The sequence below is a fragment of the Trichoderma camerunense genome, assembly GCF_050948025.1.
Source record: "Trichoderma camerunense strain CBS 138272 chromosome Unknown V8C40scaffold_7, whole genome shotgun sequence".
Classification (NCBI taxonomy): domain Eukaryota; kingdom Fungi; phylum Ascomycota; class Sordariomycetes; order Hypocreales; family Hypocreaceae; genus Trichoderma; species Trichoderma camerunense.
This window is the reverse complement of record NW_028145363.1, coordinates 1,629,071-1,645,339: the sequence shown is the minus strand read 5'-3', so window position 1 is coordinate 1,645,339 and position 16,269 is coordinate 1,629,071. Positions and strand designations below refer to the sequence as shown.

The 16,269-nt window shown below is 54.2% G+C and overlaps 3 protein-coding genes across 3 annotated transcripts; 2 read left to right on the top strand and 1 right to left on the bottom strand.

The window, feature by feature from the left end:
• Positions 1-1,220: 1,220 nt before the first annotated feature.
• Positions 1,221-3,461, top strand: V8C40DRAFT_208862 (acyl transferase/acyl hydrolase/lysophospholipase). The gene is made up of 3 exons (XM_083212090.1): positions 1,221-1,494; positions 1,564-2,122; positions 2,189-3,461. Exons 1-3 carry the CDS (start codon positions 1,425-1,427, stop codon positions 3,408-3,410), a joined length of 1,851 nt encoding a protein of 616 aa, XP_083074499.1. The 5' UTR covers positions 1,221-1,424; the 3' UTR covers positions 3,411-3,461.
• Positions 3,462-6,991: 3,530 nt separating this feature from the next.
• Positions 6,992-10,862, top strand: V8C40DRAFT_208826 (uncharacterized protein). The gene is made up of 5 exons (XM_083212089.1): positions 6,992-7,286; positions 7,649-7,734; positions 8,227-8,735; positions 9,016-9,424; positions 9,665-10,862. Exons 1-5 carry the CDS (start codon positions 7,170-7,172, stop codon positions 10,683-10,685), a joined length of 2,142 nt encoding a protein of 713 aa, XP_083074498.1. The 5' UTR covers positions 6,992-7,169; the 3' UTR covers positions 10,686-10,862.
• A 671-nt stretch (positions 10,863-11,533) lies between these two features.
• Positions 11,534-14,283, bottom strand: V8C40DRAFT_208804 (beta-glucosidase). Its single transcript, XM_083212088.1, has 2 exons — positions 14,076-14,283; positions 11,534-13,995 (listed from the first exon to the last, which is right to left on the bottom strand). The coding sequence occupies exons 1-2, from the start codon at positions 14,143-14,145 to the stop codon at positions 11,558-11,560; spliced, it is 2,508 nt and encodes an 835-aa protein (XP_083074497.1). The 5' UTR covers positions 14,146-14,283; the 3' UTR covers positions 11,534-11,557.
• Positions 14,284-16,269: the final 1,986 nt, after the last annotated feature.

Sequence of the window (16,269 nt, the reverse complement as noted above, 5' to 3'; positions counted from 1 at the left end):
ACTCATCCAGTCCAGTGTCTCACATTCGCTGCCCCGCCAGGCACCCTTCAATGGGATCCCAACCTGCACAGCCCCCAAAGGCTGGAAAAACTTCCATCCCCCACGAAACAAAGCACCCACACGGACATGGGGGGGTTCGTTAGCGTTTGTCTCTGAAGGTGTGACGAACAGAAGCAGAAGGAAGACAGATTTTGATGAAGGACAGGAACAAGGGTCCTCAGATCAACATGGACATCAACCAGCTGTATCTCTAATGATGCCAGATACTGTAGCCTCCACAGATGAGAGAGAGAGAGAGAGAGAGAGAGAGAGAGAGAGAGGATGAAATCACATGTATAGAGTACTGTCATATCGTATCGTGTTGAAGCCGTCACACCCGGCCTCCTCGTGACGGCAACAAGTGAGACTTGGCATCCGGCCTCGATTCTCGCAGCTTCTTGGCTCTCTCAGCCATTTCTTCCGGGCTGGGCTTCTCTCCGCTTCGCTTCGGAATCGCTTCTCTTCGGAACTTAAAAAAAAACTCCTTTCCCTCGAAAAACAAGGAAAAGAAAAAGGAAGAAAACAAAAGAAAAGACCGCATCTATTGCCGTTTATCCATCTTCAAATCGGCAGCTTCGGTACTTGAAGCTTCGCGCGTCCCGGGAAGCCCGTTCCTGACCAGCGCACCGGATCGTCCTTTGAGCGCGCATGCAAAGCAAAACAGCCGTTCGTTCGTGCTTCGGGCGTTCTATGGATACTAACTGTAGCTCCATCAATCCATCCATGCATCAATGTCTGTAGCGCTATTCTGTAGCGGCCCACAGGCGTGACAGTTCCCGCCAACGGGCCCTGTGACGTTGCTTAGCGGTTCTTCGGCTGCGCCTCTCGCCCCTCGCCTCACCCCTCCGCTCCCATCCATGCTTATTAGCAGCCCTAGACTTGCTATGTCCGGGCGATTGCGTCACGGCACCGTTTGGGCAGAGGGTGCAAGGTAATAAGAGAAATGATTCATTCATCATGACTGCCTGAGGTTCCATGTTTGTTCTCTTAACTTACCTTAGCTTCTCTTTGTCTTATCTTTCCGACTCTGTTATTCTATTGTTCACCTGACAGATCACTATTACCGACCGCGCGACATATTGCAACAGAAGCCTGCGGAATTTGGACACTGCAAACCCCAGCGCATCCGTGTTTGCGACTACGATACGAACTTGACTGCGAATCAGCACCAAAAGAATTTAGGCGGTACTGATTATTGATTGGTCGCATTCCAAGAAACGTGGTTCCTCTTTGATAAGACGCTCAAAGCGCAAAATCTCGACCCGAACAAAGCAGCGTCGCTCTCTCTCTCTCTCACATCGCGACAAGACATTCTCCGATCCGAATCTTCGCATCTCAGAGCCCGACACACATTCACACCAGTCAGCGACTGTTTCGCATCAACAATGATGGACTCGTACGGAGTCCGGAGGTCGGACACCACCAAAGGGCCGCCTCTGCGCATTCTGTCTCTCGGTATGACCCCCCTCAATATCTTTTATTGTCATGTCGTCGAATAGCTTTGCTAATGCTTAACTCGCACAGACGGAGGAGGCGTTCGTGGTTACTCCATGCTCATCATCATCCAGGAACTCATGCACCGCGCATTTGTCGACATCGAAGGGCGCGCACCTCGCAGACATGAAATCCCGAAACCCTGCGATCATTTCGACCTGATTGTCGGTACCGGCACAGGCGGGTTGATCGCTATCATGCTGGGCAGGCTGCGTTTGGACTTGGAGACCTGCAAGGAGCTGTATGTCCGCATGACGAAGATGGTGTTTGAAACCGACAAGACGATTGCCGGCATCCCATACCGATCTACGCTATTCAAGGCCAGCAGGCTGGAAGATGCCATCAAGCAGGGAGTTTGGGAGCACACCGTATACCACAGGGAGGGCAACGACACCGAGACAGAAGTGGTCAACCCGCTTGATTCCCGACGCTCATCGGGATCTCCGAAGCGACATTCCAGCAACGCCAGCACCGTCAGCTTCAGTGCGCGCCATACTGCCGGCCATGTCTCCACACGGCCAGCCATCAATATGAAATACGGAAATGGAAATGCAAGATTATACGACGCGAGAGAGAACAGGACCAAGACGTAAGACCCCGAATTTCCTGCCTATTAGTTTTTTGCATACATGGCTAACTTGGTGAAATGATATAGTGCCGTGACGGCAATGTACAAAGGATCCGGACGAGGAACACCCCCCGTACTGCTACGGTCCTACGATTCGCGCAAGGAACCACCGCCGGAATTTGACTGCAAGATCTGGCAGGCTGGACGGGCAACTTGCTCTATTGGCCTTGCTTTCAAGCCCGTCCAGATTGGTCAGTCAGTCTTCCACGACGACGGAGCCGGCACCTTCAACCCCTCCCCCGAGGCTCTGGACGAGGCTGTCATCAACGAGTGGCCAGGACGAGAAGTCGGAGTGTTTGTCAGCGTCGGCACCGGAAAACGCCCTCGTGGAAGCGATGGAAACCAGCAAGTGTGGTATGAGGGCTTCCTGGGCGAGTTTGCTGAGGCGCGGAGAAAGATGATTTCCAAAATCGAAGGCTGCGAGAAGATCCACGAGTACATGCTCCACGAGCACCTGGCGAAGCGCGGAGTCAATGTCGAAAACTACTACCGCCTCAATGTCGAGGTGGGAGTCGGCGAGTTCGGAATGAACGAATGGAACCGGTTGAGCGATATCAGCACTGGCACTCGGCGATACATGCAACGCCCAGACGAGCAGCAGATGATCCACGGCATCTCGACCAGGCTGGCCAAGATTCACAGGGCAAAGATACGGTGGGAACAACGAAGCAACCCCACCGTGCCCGAACTCGTCAAGTCAACATCGGAGAACAACTTTGAGCAGCCTTTTGCTGTAGAGCTGCCCGGCGACTCCCCGGTTGGCTTCCTCTCCCACAGCCCACAAAGCCCCCCGAGTCGTTCGTCCTTTGAATCAGGGGCGGACAGCCTACACCTGCAGGCAAATACTCTGAATTCCCCCAGAGTCTCTGGCGATCATATCCGGCCAGGCACCGGACACTCGCGTTACGGCAGAACCGTCAGTCCCGCATCTGAGAAGGAGACTGTGGACATGTCGCCGGCCCCGAGCCAGTACAGGGTCGCCTATTCCGACGACCCGATTGCCATTACGAGCCCCGACGAAGAGTCCAAGTATCAGCTGCCTGTGGTGCCTCCCAAACAGTACTCTCGAATTGAGCCGCTGTCGATACCCTCCAAAGTAGCGCCGCCTCTGCCACCAAAGACTCCTTTGTCCGAATACGGCCATCGACCGCGAGATTCGGAGACATCGATTCCACCTTATCCCGTTGACGACGACGAAGGCCCGCCTCCGGTCAACATGGCACGGAAGCCGGACTATCTACAGTATTAGTGGGTGAGGAGTTAGGGGAGAAACTACGGTGCTGTGGATGATGACTTGTGAGACGACGATGTCATGATATTTTTACTTCTTTTACTTCTTTTACTTCATTGCCTATATTTTTTTTTTTTTTTTACTTTTCTGGCAGGAAGAGGAGCAAGGGTTGGATCTTTGTTTGTTCTTACGACTAACATGTTGCTTTGATCGATACCACGGAACGGCGGCGGCGGCGGCTCAAAAACAGTTACTCCTTTTGGGAATATGAGATGTGACTGTGGGAGGGAGGGAGGGAAGAGAGGCGGGATATAAAAACGGGTGGCCAGTGAGGATCTGGCATAGTGCACCACGGTGGCTTGCTGCGATCCACGGGAGCTGCAAGGGAAAGGCAGGCGAAACATTTTTGTGATGGGATGGGACAAATGATGTGTTGCTTGGATCAAAGATCGACGAGTCAGCAGTAGTCAGACGGCAATTGTTCTGTTCCGTATTGGACGCCACTTATTAGATGCATGTACTCTAAATTTAGATGGGGGGCACTTTTTCGCTTCTGCCCTCGCATAGTATTCACTATTCATGGACATATTTTATCACTTTTTTGCTTCTGATTTTCCTCAATATGACGAGATGATGATCATGTCTTTGTTGGTGGTTGAAGATGTGAATGGTATTCCAAGATGCTACAGTGTTGGTATGTGATATCTCAGGAATGAGTACGTTTGGTGTTGAATTCTGCATACAACACAACACGGCATGGCACTTGGCATGACTTATAGAATGGATGGATGGATGGATGGATGGATGGAGGCGAGGTTAGCGCCGCCTTACCCAAGAGGTCGATGAATCCTTCTCAAGGGCATTTAAAAGGGTTGCCTGCTCGGAGGCCATTAACGCGACCAAAAGGGTCCAGGCAGGGTGCCTCACGCCAGGATTGTCACAATGTCGATCTGGCGTGTAGCTTATCGAGGCTATGCTTTCTTGGCTTGGCTTCTTACGTGCGTTTGGATGCCGTGAATCTGAGAGTGATCTAGGCCTAGACAAGACACGGCAGCCCTACCACTCACTGTATATGTGCTTTTTTGGGCTTCCTTTCTTTCTACGGCGACCTTGGATGCTAACCGAGGCGGTCTCCACGGCATTCCATCTACGCAAATTCGATAGACCGGTTGGGCCAACAAAAGTTCCAGACTGCGCAGAAAGTGCTGTTGGATGAGAGGAGGGGAACGATGGATGGAATCGTCTACCGAAACTGTGTGTTGGCGCTTATTCTTCATTAGTCTCCCTTTTTTGCTCGGACCCTTCGACCAACGACAGCCCAAGGCGAGACAATAATCGAGAGTTTTCGGTCGAATAGGATGGACGGGTTTGCCGAGATGCGCGGGGAGGGGCGGGAAAAGGGTATCCCCACATGGACACGGAATAGTTCGTAGGAGATGGTTGTTTGAATGGATGGATCGTCTGTGAATGAATTGAGGTTCGAGATTGATGGGGATTGTTTTGGCGTTGCAGAGTGGGATGGTGGCGTTGGAGTCGATGGATGCGTTGATGCTGATGTGAAGCGATGGATGCGCGGAACAATGTGTGGAAGATTATAGTCTAGTTAGTACAAGCGGGATTGAGCGTCAGTAAGCAGCCATCGGTGCAAGATGCAACGGTAACACTGTTGATGAGACGAATAGAAATGGATCCAAGGGTTCATAAAGGTCCGCCGCCATTCTGGGGAATAAAGGCGAAGCCGATTCAAGGCTGCAGCCCTCTGGATCCCCTCTGGAGCCTCTAGAGCCAAGAGGATGGAAGAGAGAAGAGGAACCCCCTCACTTGCTGGCGCTAAAAACCGAAGCCTGCAGAATACAGACAAACTGAGCTCCAGGGCTCCAGCTGCTTATTGAACTGTTCGAGCTGCTTTTTACTTAATAAACGGGCCGTCAGCCACCGGCTCACGGGCCAGATCAGACCATGCCATTTAGTCTCTGCGCCGCCCTTGTCCATTGTCGCACCGGCTTTTAACCCGCTTGGCAGCTTGAACTTGCTGAGCTGCGCTTTTCGCAAATCCCATTTGATTTCTCTGCAGCGCGGCGCGGCGATCGTTGAAACCTGCGACAGACAAGACGGTAAAAATAGAAGAGACAGCAAAGGGAAGACTCATAAAAAAAGGGGGGAGAAAGTCCACAGCGACAGCTACAGCGGAGGATAAGAAGAGACAGGGGAAAAAGGCGGAACAATTCTCCGTCGCAATTCGGGACAAAGAGACACAGCGAAACGAGTCCAATCCACGAGGCCGACAGACACCGAACCCGAAACCAGAGCCTTGCCTTGGCCATTTGATTCTCTCTCTCCCTTCCCTGGAATGCCGTCAAGCCGTCCAATCACAATCAGCTGGCCGGGAAATCGAGATTTGACCAGCGCTGCCGCTGCCGGGTCTCGTGCATCGCATCATCCTTGCCCTGCTCCCTATTGGCGTTACACCCGATCATTTCGCCTTCATCCGAATCGCTGCAATCGCCCGCGTCTTGTTCGATCCAGGAATATGCGCGGATTGTGCTGAAGGGGAGAAGAAGGAAATAGAAAAATCAGAGAAGAAAAGAAAAAGAAGAAGGGAAGAAAAATAGAGGCGGACAGGGGTTGATTGAAGCCGAGACAAGACGACGATTGGGGAAACAGATCTTCCTCCACCACCGCCTGGTCTCCTCTCTTGCTCCTGGACTGCCGACGACGAAACGAAACGACAACCCCCTTTTGATCCCCCGAATTCGCTGGAGTTGTTTCCCGGTGCGCCTGCTGGAAGCGCTACAGTCAGTACTCGCTGACCTTGTGAGACTCGCATCAATCAATCAATCAGACGGAGCCTTTCTCTCTGACTTGAGACTCTGCTTGACTTGTTTGACTGGCCATTCGAAAGTCTGTGCGTGGCAAAGAGGGAGAGCAGAGCGACACAAGTCCGAGACGCATGCATTGCATTGTTCCAGGCGGCCATCGTTGTCATCTTCTGTGCGACCCTCTTCTGTAACCTCTTTCTTCCACTTCCTCTTCCTCCTCACTCATCCCACCTCGCTGCCTGTGGCCGGCGGATATCCTCCTAATCTTTTCTTTTCTTTTCTTTCTTTTTCCACCCTCTTCCTCGGTGCATCAGGCCATTGCGACAGCGACACAACGCGAGCGAGCTTCAGTAGACACAGACACACACACCCACACACGATACATACCGCTGCGACCCTTCTCTGGCGCCATCTGATCTCAGCCTCGACAGAGTCTCGACCTCACTGCGGCACGGCACTGCACTGCAGCCTGGATCCAATCCAATCTGCAGTCTGCACGCACTGCACACACATAACCTGCAGTCAGTCTGCAGAAGCCGCACGCTAGGGGCCCAAGGCTCAATTTGTCCAAAACCAAACCACCATCCCACACTCACACGCATTTGCCGACGCGATAGGCCCAGCTGCCGAATCTCGACGAATCTGCGGCTGAGGGAGCGGCGCGAGCCGTCAAAACCGTCATCTTCGGGTCGCTGCAGAAACTGACCACTGGAGTTACCAATAGCTGCAATAGCTGGAGGGCTCCGTCTGTCCGTCTTGGTGTGGAAGGGAAGCAGCAGCGCGTGCGCTTTATTAGACTTCTCATCGCTTTATTTCCTTTTTTTCCTTCCCCTTCTCGACTTTGCTCCTCACCGCATCCATCAGCTTCGCTTCCGGCCTTTTTGACCTACTTTTTTTTGTTTTTTCCGCCTCTCTGGCTTCGCTACACCATCGGCCGCGCGCCGGTGCTCACGCTTTAATGTCCGACACAATGCAGGTGCAGGGGCAGATGCCCCATCATCGCCGGTTAGCCGCAAACATGGCCATCAAGGCTAGGGGCAATTCGTGCACCGAGTGTCGACGTCGCAAGCAAAAGGTTAGTAGATGCAGTTGTTGCTGCTGCTGCCCAGAGCTTTTTTGGGGGCGATTTTCCCATTTTCCCAGTTCCCAGTTCCCGGGGCGCCAGCAGTCCTAGATATAAAGTTCAATGTCCGAACCCCCTGCGGTTGGAGCTGGCAGGGACGGGCATGTTCCGAATCCTCGTCAGTCACCGACCAGTAGCACATGGGCAGCGTGAGAGCGAGCGACCGCAAATCCTCTCTAAACCCGGCGTGGGCTGTTTAGAAGGAAAAGATGATGATGATGATCAAGAAGAAGAACAAGGGGACGATTGGAACCAGAGAAAAAAAAATGAATGCTTGGGACAAAACATCAACTGACTCGAGCATGGCTTTGTAGTGCGACCAAGGCCGACCGTGTAGCAACTGCGTCCGTCGATTCCCACAGCCGACGTGCGAATATAACATCAAACGAAGCAACAAGAGGTTAGTATTTGCCCTTGCCCATCAACCACCCATCAAACCACACGACGACAACCGAACCGATCATCCTCTCTCCACTCGTCTGCCACCATCCCACGTCCCTCCCACCCTTATCCATCTCCTTGGGGGGGGGCCAGACAGGACAGGGACTTCGGAGGACAGCTCCTGTGGGGAATGGACAGACTACGGCTTCAGCTCCCCCACAAGGCCGAACAGCCCAACCCACTCCCCTGGTTTGGAGCTTCGCCGGCAGATGCTCTCTCTTGTCTGTCTCTCCCCAATCGGGTGCCAATGCACGCACGCACCCAGACAGAAAAGGGAAAAAAACAAGGGAAAAGACAAGGGAAGAAACGGAAAAAGAAAGGGAGGAGGAGGAGATTGGCTTATAACACCCGTTGCCTCTTACAGCACACTGACGCACACACACCTTGCCCGTCTTTTCAAAGGGTTGACCGTTTAGAATGATAAGCTGACATCACCGCCAAATTCTCATAGGCCTGCCAGTGCCGGATCTCCAGGGAGCGCATCTAAAAATGTCAAGGTTGTGCTGGAAGGAGGCTACGCCCATCTCAACTTGTCCGACATCCAGGATGCCATTCTCCAGGTCGAGGGCGTCGTCGCTGCCAGCGGCATTGCGGACCAGCTCTCGACTGCGCCGGTAGTTGCTCAAGGCGAGGTGGTTTCTCGCTCTTCACACGACCAGGATGCCTCTTCGCACAGGTCATCTACCGGGTCTGCCTCGGACCCTTTTCGCGTCGTAGTCACAGACGAGACGGGCACGCTCAAACCAAAGTCTGTCTTTGCCATGCTGCGTCTAATCCTGCAGGCTCGCTTAAAGGTCACTAATCGCATCGTCAACGACGAATGGAGCATCGACGGCCCTCAACTTATGCGCGCCTTGCAGCAGGCAGCTCAACCGCCGGTCATGATTGGAGGCTTGGATGATCAACTGCGGAACCTGCCTATGGAGCCAACCAGGTTAAACATTGAGCTCGTCCGGATACGTACGTGACAAATCCCCCTCCCTCCCCCCTTCTCCCCTCCTCTCTTTCCTATTGCCGTAAGTATGTGTATGCATGCCTGTGTGCATGGAGTCATAGAGAATCGCCCTTGATACCTCATCAGGGTGGCGCAGAGACAAGCATTGGTGTTAGTGCTGTCTTTAAGCGTGCTGCATTTTCAAAGAGCTTGGAAGGGGGGGCAACCAGCTTAGACTCGAACAGGGGGGGAGGCAAGGTAATGCAATTCGGGCCACTGACACTAACACGAATCTTTTCCTCACAGATCTCCAACTTCTATCTCGCTTCAAGGCTTCCATAGACGGAAACCCTGATCCTGAAAGTCGATTTATGAAACACTGGGTTCCGCTGTCCATCAAGGATCCTCTTCTGCTTCAGATAGTGCTCTACACGGCGGTATGCTTCCTCAAGGAGACGGGCCGAGTGCCCAAGATGCTTGTCTGGGCCTACAAAGGCGTGGTTCACCGTATGCTCAATGAGCACCTAAGCTCTACCAGGACACAGACCGGCGATGCTGCCATCATGGGAGCCGCCCAGATGGTCATGGATTCCTGGTACTGGGGCACCACTGAAGAACTGCGTGCCCACATGGCGGGCCTCAAGACCATGATTAGAATGAGGGGCGGTCTCCAAGACCTTGGGATGGGTGGTTTCTTAGCCAAAACCGTGCTCATGTGAGTGTTGCTCTCCCGCTAGTTTGTAGTATCATGGCCCTTTCCCCTTTTGCATACCCATACCCACCCCTTGATTTTTGAAAGCTTGGCCTGCCAGTCGCCGTGCTACTGCATGTGCAAGAGCCAACGCGTAGTTTCACTTCGTCTCCCCCCGTCGTTCCATTTTCACTACTACGTAGCCATTGAGCCTGTCCTCTCTGGTTGATTTTTTTGTGGTGCTAACTATTCAAACCCATCTAGTCACGACATTGCCATTGCCATTGCTCATGATATCGAGCCTGACATTTACGGCCAGGGTGAATTTGAATTTCGTGATGATTTCATGGTCCCTTATCAAACCGCCTTTAATTCCCCCTTTTTATCTGGCTGGCCACACTTTGTCGACCCGGGATCGGCATTAAAGCTTCATCGAAGCTCTGCCCAGATCCTGGACGACGTAAGACTCATTATACAGACCGTGCAATCCCTGCCCCCATCGCCAACCGCGCAAGACCTGCAGAATGTGACAGACGCCGCTCTGTGGGCGCTTAATAGGCTGGATCGGATGCCGGAAAACATCCCACTCTACGAGGAAGAGGAGGCGACGGGTCATCCGGCCGACGAGGGTGATGACTGCATGTGGGAGACTACCGGATACGAGGGGGCGGGCACTTCCCCAGCGAGCAGCTCCGACTACGACACATCCTCGCCAAGGAGCCACGATGCAGCGTCCTCCAACGGCTCGCCGCCCGCCCCCGTGGAAGAGAGCGCGAGTGCTCGGCTAGCCAGGACCAAGAATGACGCCATGTATCGCTGTATCCGTGTAACTGCCTCAGTCTACTACCGCGCCATCATTGCTCGGGTCCCCACTACCGAGATTCTGGGAGAGACTGATTTCTTGAAGCTCTGGGAGCTAGTGTGGGAGGTGACTGTGCCGTTTTGGAAGACGGCTGTCGGCGTCTTCATCTGGGTCATGGCGGCGGCCGTGCCGAGCTGCCACAATTCACCGCCTGCACGATTCATCAAGACTTTGTCTGTCGTCGGCTGGATGACGATTGGGCTGGAAAACTGGCACGTTGCCATCAACGCGGCAAATACAGCCCTGAGTCTACAGCGGTGGCTGCGGGGGGGACACGCCCAGCAAGGAGGCATGGTGTACGAGAGAGGGCCTCTGGGAGGTGAAATCGTAGTGGAGAAGCATGGGTTTATTCTGCGAGAGGCCAGCATCCCGGAAGTGGTCGCCAACGTACGGTGCAACGACGATCATGAGCTGATTGAATAAATCGGCGCCAGGGGGTTCGGCTTTTGACTGGGGCCATCGAGGGAGGGTGGTATTTTTGGTGTTATTGTCATGCAAGTGACGCACTGATGGGGAGCTATCTAAAGAGAGGAAGACTAGATGATTGACTTCCGCGGCAAGAGGAAGTGTGCTGGATATATGAATATGCCCCTGCAGGAGACTCGCAGGAGTTCCTTTTGATATTCGAAGCATGCGGCTGCTCCCGACGAGTTTCCAATCGGCACACAGCATTGCCAATGATAGAAGCGAGTCAACTTACACCGAGTTTGGACGGAGGGTAGCGCGGCAGATTTGCATACCGACAAAGCCCGAGTGAGGGTTTGAATCGGGACTAAGATGGTACAGGGGCTGACGCATCACGGGGGGGAGCGGGACGACCTAACGGCCTCTAACGCGAACCAGCTTGATTTTTTTTTTTTTTTTTTTGGCTTTTTATTCGAAGTGGTGATTACTACTATTTTTGGGATATATCTTCATAGGCGATGTGTTTTCTCAGGCCAGTTTTGGGTTATAAAAAAGAGACGTGCTGGGGGATTGATCTGTTGGGAGTAAAGGGGAAAACAAATCTGGCGAATGAAGTGTTTCTACTGCTGTTGGATCTCAGGCCTACTGGGCGGAGTAATGTATCCAAGGGGGTGATTATTATTATTATTAGTTGTTGGTGTTTAATTTATTTTTAATGCGATACGAACATTCTAATGACCTGCTTAGAACATGAATCTGAGACAGAAAGAAAAACTTCTTAATTTGATAAAAGCTATCATCGTAATTTCATCCATTGACGTCGTTCCTCTTATGTTACAATAATATCAAACAGTGAATGGTATTATTTCCTACGCTTTCATCCTTCTCTCTTATAGACCAGACCACCAGTACGACTCCTCCACTGTAAACTTCCCCTTGAGCGCAGCCCCGTCCGTCACGGCACTGCTGTCACTGACAATGATTTCGTAATCGCCCTTTTCGACGCACCACTCGCTGCGCTCCTCGTCGTAGTACGAGGCCAGGTACTTTTCCTGCTCGGCAATCGTCACCGTCTTGGTCTCGCCGGGCTGGAGGTCGACCTTTGCGAAGCCCTTGAGCTCCTTGACGGGGCGGTTGATCTTGGCGGGCTGCAGGGGGCGGACGTATAGCTGGGCGACCTGCGCGCCGGGGAGGGAGCCGGTGTTTGTCACGGCGAGCGAGACGCTGAGCTTACCATCCGCATGAGAGACGGCCAGTTTGGAAAAGGCAAAAGTGGTATAGGACAGGCCGTGGCCAAAGGGAAAGTTGACGTCCTTGTCGGCGAACTCGTAGTAGCGATATCCCACGTAGACGTCCTCGCCATAGAGGGTGCGGCCGGCCTCGGTGCGGTAGTTGAGGAAAGCCGGGTTGTCCTGTAGGCGCTTGGGGAAGCTGAGAGGCAGCTTGCCCGAGGGGTTGTAGTCGCCAAAGACGACGTCGGCGATGGAGTTGCCCGTCTCGTTGCCGCCGTACCAAGCCTGGAGGACGGCGGGCGTGGCGTCGAGCCAGGGCATCTCCTCGGGGGTGCCCGTCTGCATGACGACGACGGTGTTGGGGTTGGCGGCGGCGACCTCGGCGATGAGCTGGTCTAGCACGCCGGGGAGCTTCATGCTGGCGCGGTCGGCGCCCTCCGTCTCCCAGTCGGCGTTGAGGCCGGCACAGATGATGACTTGGTCGTGTTCCTTGGCGAGAGCTACGGATTTCTTGATCTCGGCCTGGTCGTCGATGACCTTGCAGCCGCCGACGCGGAGGGATCCGTGGCCCGGCACGATGGTGTCGCCCTTGAGGGTGTATGTTGGCGCAGAGCCGAACTCGACCTTGAACTTGTACGTCTTGCCCTTGACGAGGTTGACGCGGCCCGTCTCCTCGCGCGTGGCCGAGCCGAAGAAGGCGTCGCCGGCGACCTGGTGCGTGGCGTTGTCGACGACGAGCTTGTCATCGACGTATGCCTTTGCGGTGCCGCAGACGACGAGGCCGATCTCGTAGGTGCAGTCCTCGTCGGCGGTGTAAGTGCCCTCCATGTCGGCGTACCACGTGTCCGCGGCGTTGGGGTTGTAGTAGTCCACCAGGTGCATGTCCGTCTTGGTGAAGAAGAGCTCGTCGATGTGCTGGCGGCCAGGGGTTCCGGGGGGCTGGTTGAAGACTCTCCAGCGCATGCCCTGAGCTCCATCATCTGGCGTTGCGCACTGCTCGCCCAGCACGGGGAGGAAGCGGTGGGTGTAGGCTCCAACGGTGTATGAGGGCGGCGTCGTGAGCTGCTTGCTGAGGCCGTCAAAGGGGGTGACTGCGTAGTAGGCCTTGAGGGCGGCAGAGCCTCCGCCGTGGTACGTTGCCTGTTTGGCGTTGGGGCCGAGGATCAGCGTCTTCTTGTCCTTCTTCAGGGGTAGGACGTTGTTGTCGTTCTTGAGGAGGACGATGCCCTCGTTTCCAATCTTTCGGAGCAGGGCCGCCGTCTCGGGGGTGTTGTTGACGGTTGTCTCGGGGCCATTCTCTTTCACGCCAGAGGCAGCACACGTCTTGACGAACTGGAGCACTTCTCTGGCACGCTGGTCGATGACGTGGACAAAGGGTTTTCCGTTGGAGACGTTGAATTTCAAGGTGTCTCCTCGGAATCGTGGGGGGCCGGGCATCTCGAGGTCGAGTCCTGCTACGACGGCAGCGGTGGTGCTGTAAGTGCCGTACCAGTCGCTCATGACCAGGCCCTTCCACCCCCATTCCTTCCGGAGCATCTCGTCGAGATACTTGGGGTTCTCGCTGCACGGCACGCCGTTGATGCCATTGTACGCCGTCATAAATGCACCGGGCTGGGCGTCTCGGACGGCAATCTGAAAGGGCAGCGCGTAAATCTCACGCAGCGCCCGCTCGGTGACGATGCTCTGCACCGTCATGCGCCTGTCCTCCTGATCATTGCACAGGAAGTGCTTGATGGTGGCCTGGACTCCGGTGCTCTGGATGCCACGGACGAGAGCCGCGGCACCAAGGCCAGCGAGGAAGGGATCTTCGCCAATGGACTCGAATCCTCGTCCACCGAGAGGGGAGCGTTGCATGTTGATAGTCGGGCCGAGGATCACATGGGCACTCTTGGCGATGGCCTCCTTGCCCATCATTTTACCTGCCTCTTCGAGCAGCGGCTGGTTGAATGTGGAACCGAGCGAAGTGCCGCATGGGAAGCAAGCTGCAGGGACTCCGTTGAAGAACTTTGTGCCTCTTACACCGTTGGGGCCGTCTGTGAAGCGCAGTGACGGGACGCCATGCTTGGGGAGAGCCTTTGTGTGCCAGAAGTCGATGCCTTTGGGGGGTTGTCAGTCACCAGTTTCGAATGTCATGTCGTGTTTATCTATTGAACACGTTCGTATGTTTATAACTCACCTGCCAGCAGCTCGACCTTTTCGGCCAGAGTGAGCTTTTTCAACACGGCTTCAACGTCGATATCGGCCATGTTTGGAGATGTGAAGGGGTGATATGGAGTGATATGGGAAAAGTCGTGTCAAATGGGGTTTCTGATGAGACAATTCTTCCTCGACACACGACAAAACACAGCAGTATCACCGCTATATGTCAAACAAAGATTGCTCAATGACAGCAACAATAAAATTCACAAAGACTGCAGGGTAGCCTCAAGCATGCCACAGCAATCAAATCATAAAAGAAAAGAAAGCTGAGAGAAAACCAGAGTCTGTCACAAAGACACTGGAAAGGGATGAAGATGAAGAGGTCAACGAAAAAATAACCAGCAACAGGAACAGACCGGCCAACTTATATAGCCGTCGGTCACAAAGATGGGAATCCCTGGGGGCTCGCCATATTGGATTGGCCGTGGGTAATTCGTCGTGAGAACTTCGGAGAAACGTAAAAGAATCAGCAAGCAAGCAGCTCCTCCTGCCACTAACGGGCTTACTCGCCCAGCTTGGCAATTTCGTGTCGAACGAAAAGCAACAGCAGGATTCTCCGAAGCCGCGCCATCATCCCAACTTTCTTATCACGAGATGGATATTGGACGAGTTTCCCCGCGATGCTCCCCGCCATTAGCTGCGGGCAGGGATATTCAGCCGTGGTATACCCTTGCTATAGCCGAACACCCGTGGATATGCCGAGGATGAGGCTGAATTCCAGCCAATCGGTGTCGAGGCTGTCAGATTCATCCGTACGAGGCCCGCCGAAATAATTGGACACAGATTCGACATCGGACTCCGCCATCCCCAAGCGAAAGCCGGTGCGGAGAGGCTTGGCCGAGTCGGCTCGGTGAGTTACGAGCGAGAATCCCCGACCGACCCCGAAGAAGCTCTTGGTCATGTGGGCGGTGATGATGTTCGTTGCTCTGGCTTCGGGTAAACGCCGTGGGAACGGGTATCGCATTCGATCTATCTCGACGAGACTCCACCATCGAATCTACTGACGCTGATGGGGATGGGCAAGGCGATCGCGGTGGATCTGATCCCGGCTGTCGGATCACAGGCAGTTCCCACACGGGAACGGGGACGGGAACAGGTGGGCACTTGACTTGTCACGATCGGGTCTTGGTGTTGATGATGGAGTTGACGATAGGAGGCTAACACATTGTTACGCAGTGCTTCGCCGCCATGACATACCGGCTCACTCGGACATTGTCTGCTTCATGCTGTCAGACAAGTGACATTCCTGTCCTTCGGCACGGATGGCATAAACATCACAGCTGAATCTGTGTTCCGCGGCCGCGGCGGCAGCGCTTCCGCTGTCACCGGCATGGTGTCCTGGCAGTTACAGATTCTCGGCATACTACTTTGTCTCCCAGCCCCCCGTCGGCTTGGCATTCAGGGCCCTTGCGTATGTCAGCAGGCCTCCTTGTGAATACAACTCTTTGCTCTGTCCTGGCCTGCTCTTATATGCAGCACTATCTCCATGGCATTTTCCGCGCTCATTCCGCCGCCTACTAGGCATCTGGATGCTTGTCTCTCCAGGGAGGTGTGGTTGATGTCAACGCCGCTGTCAGACTGGAAAATATGAGCCGTCATATCATGCCGAATCCTCATCGCGCAAGTACCGGTACCACAGAGTAGACCGGCCGGTTTAGCGAACAGTTTCGACCTGGGACAACGTTCCCTGTATGCAGCTGACCTCTTACAGTGCCATTGACGATAGCGACGGCCAGCCATGCATTGCGTGTTTGCCTAGACGGCGCGCACAATGGTCTCAGCTGTGGTAATTTGCCAAGAGGATGCCGTGCTTATTCTCCTGACCCTAATGCCTCTTCTGGTTGACCTCGGGTTGAACCCGAGCTGAAGTGGGAAGAAGTTTGGCATCTAAATGCGACGGGCTTCCCGCTCCACGCCTTCTGCTCCACGCTCTGTCAAAATCACGGATTACCTACTACAGACAATCTGGGGTTGGACGGGCTGCATGGCTAGCGGGACTATCACCAAGGGCACCGCGCAGGGGCTTGTGGGCCGGTAAGGCTGGACGATGCGTGATCTTACGGTGGGATCCTGGAGATCCCGCCCAATGCTACCTTGGTCTCCTAATCAGGGGACCTGTATGTCGGAGATATTTCAAAAGGGCTAAATCGACACATCATCGCCTTATCTCC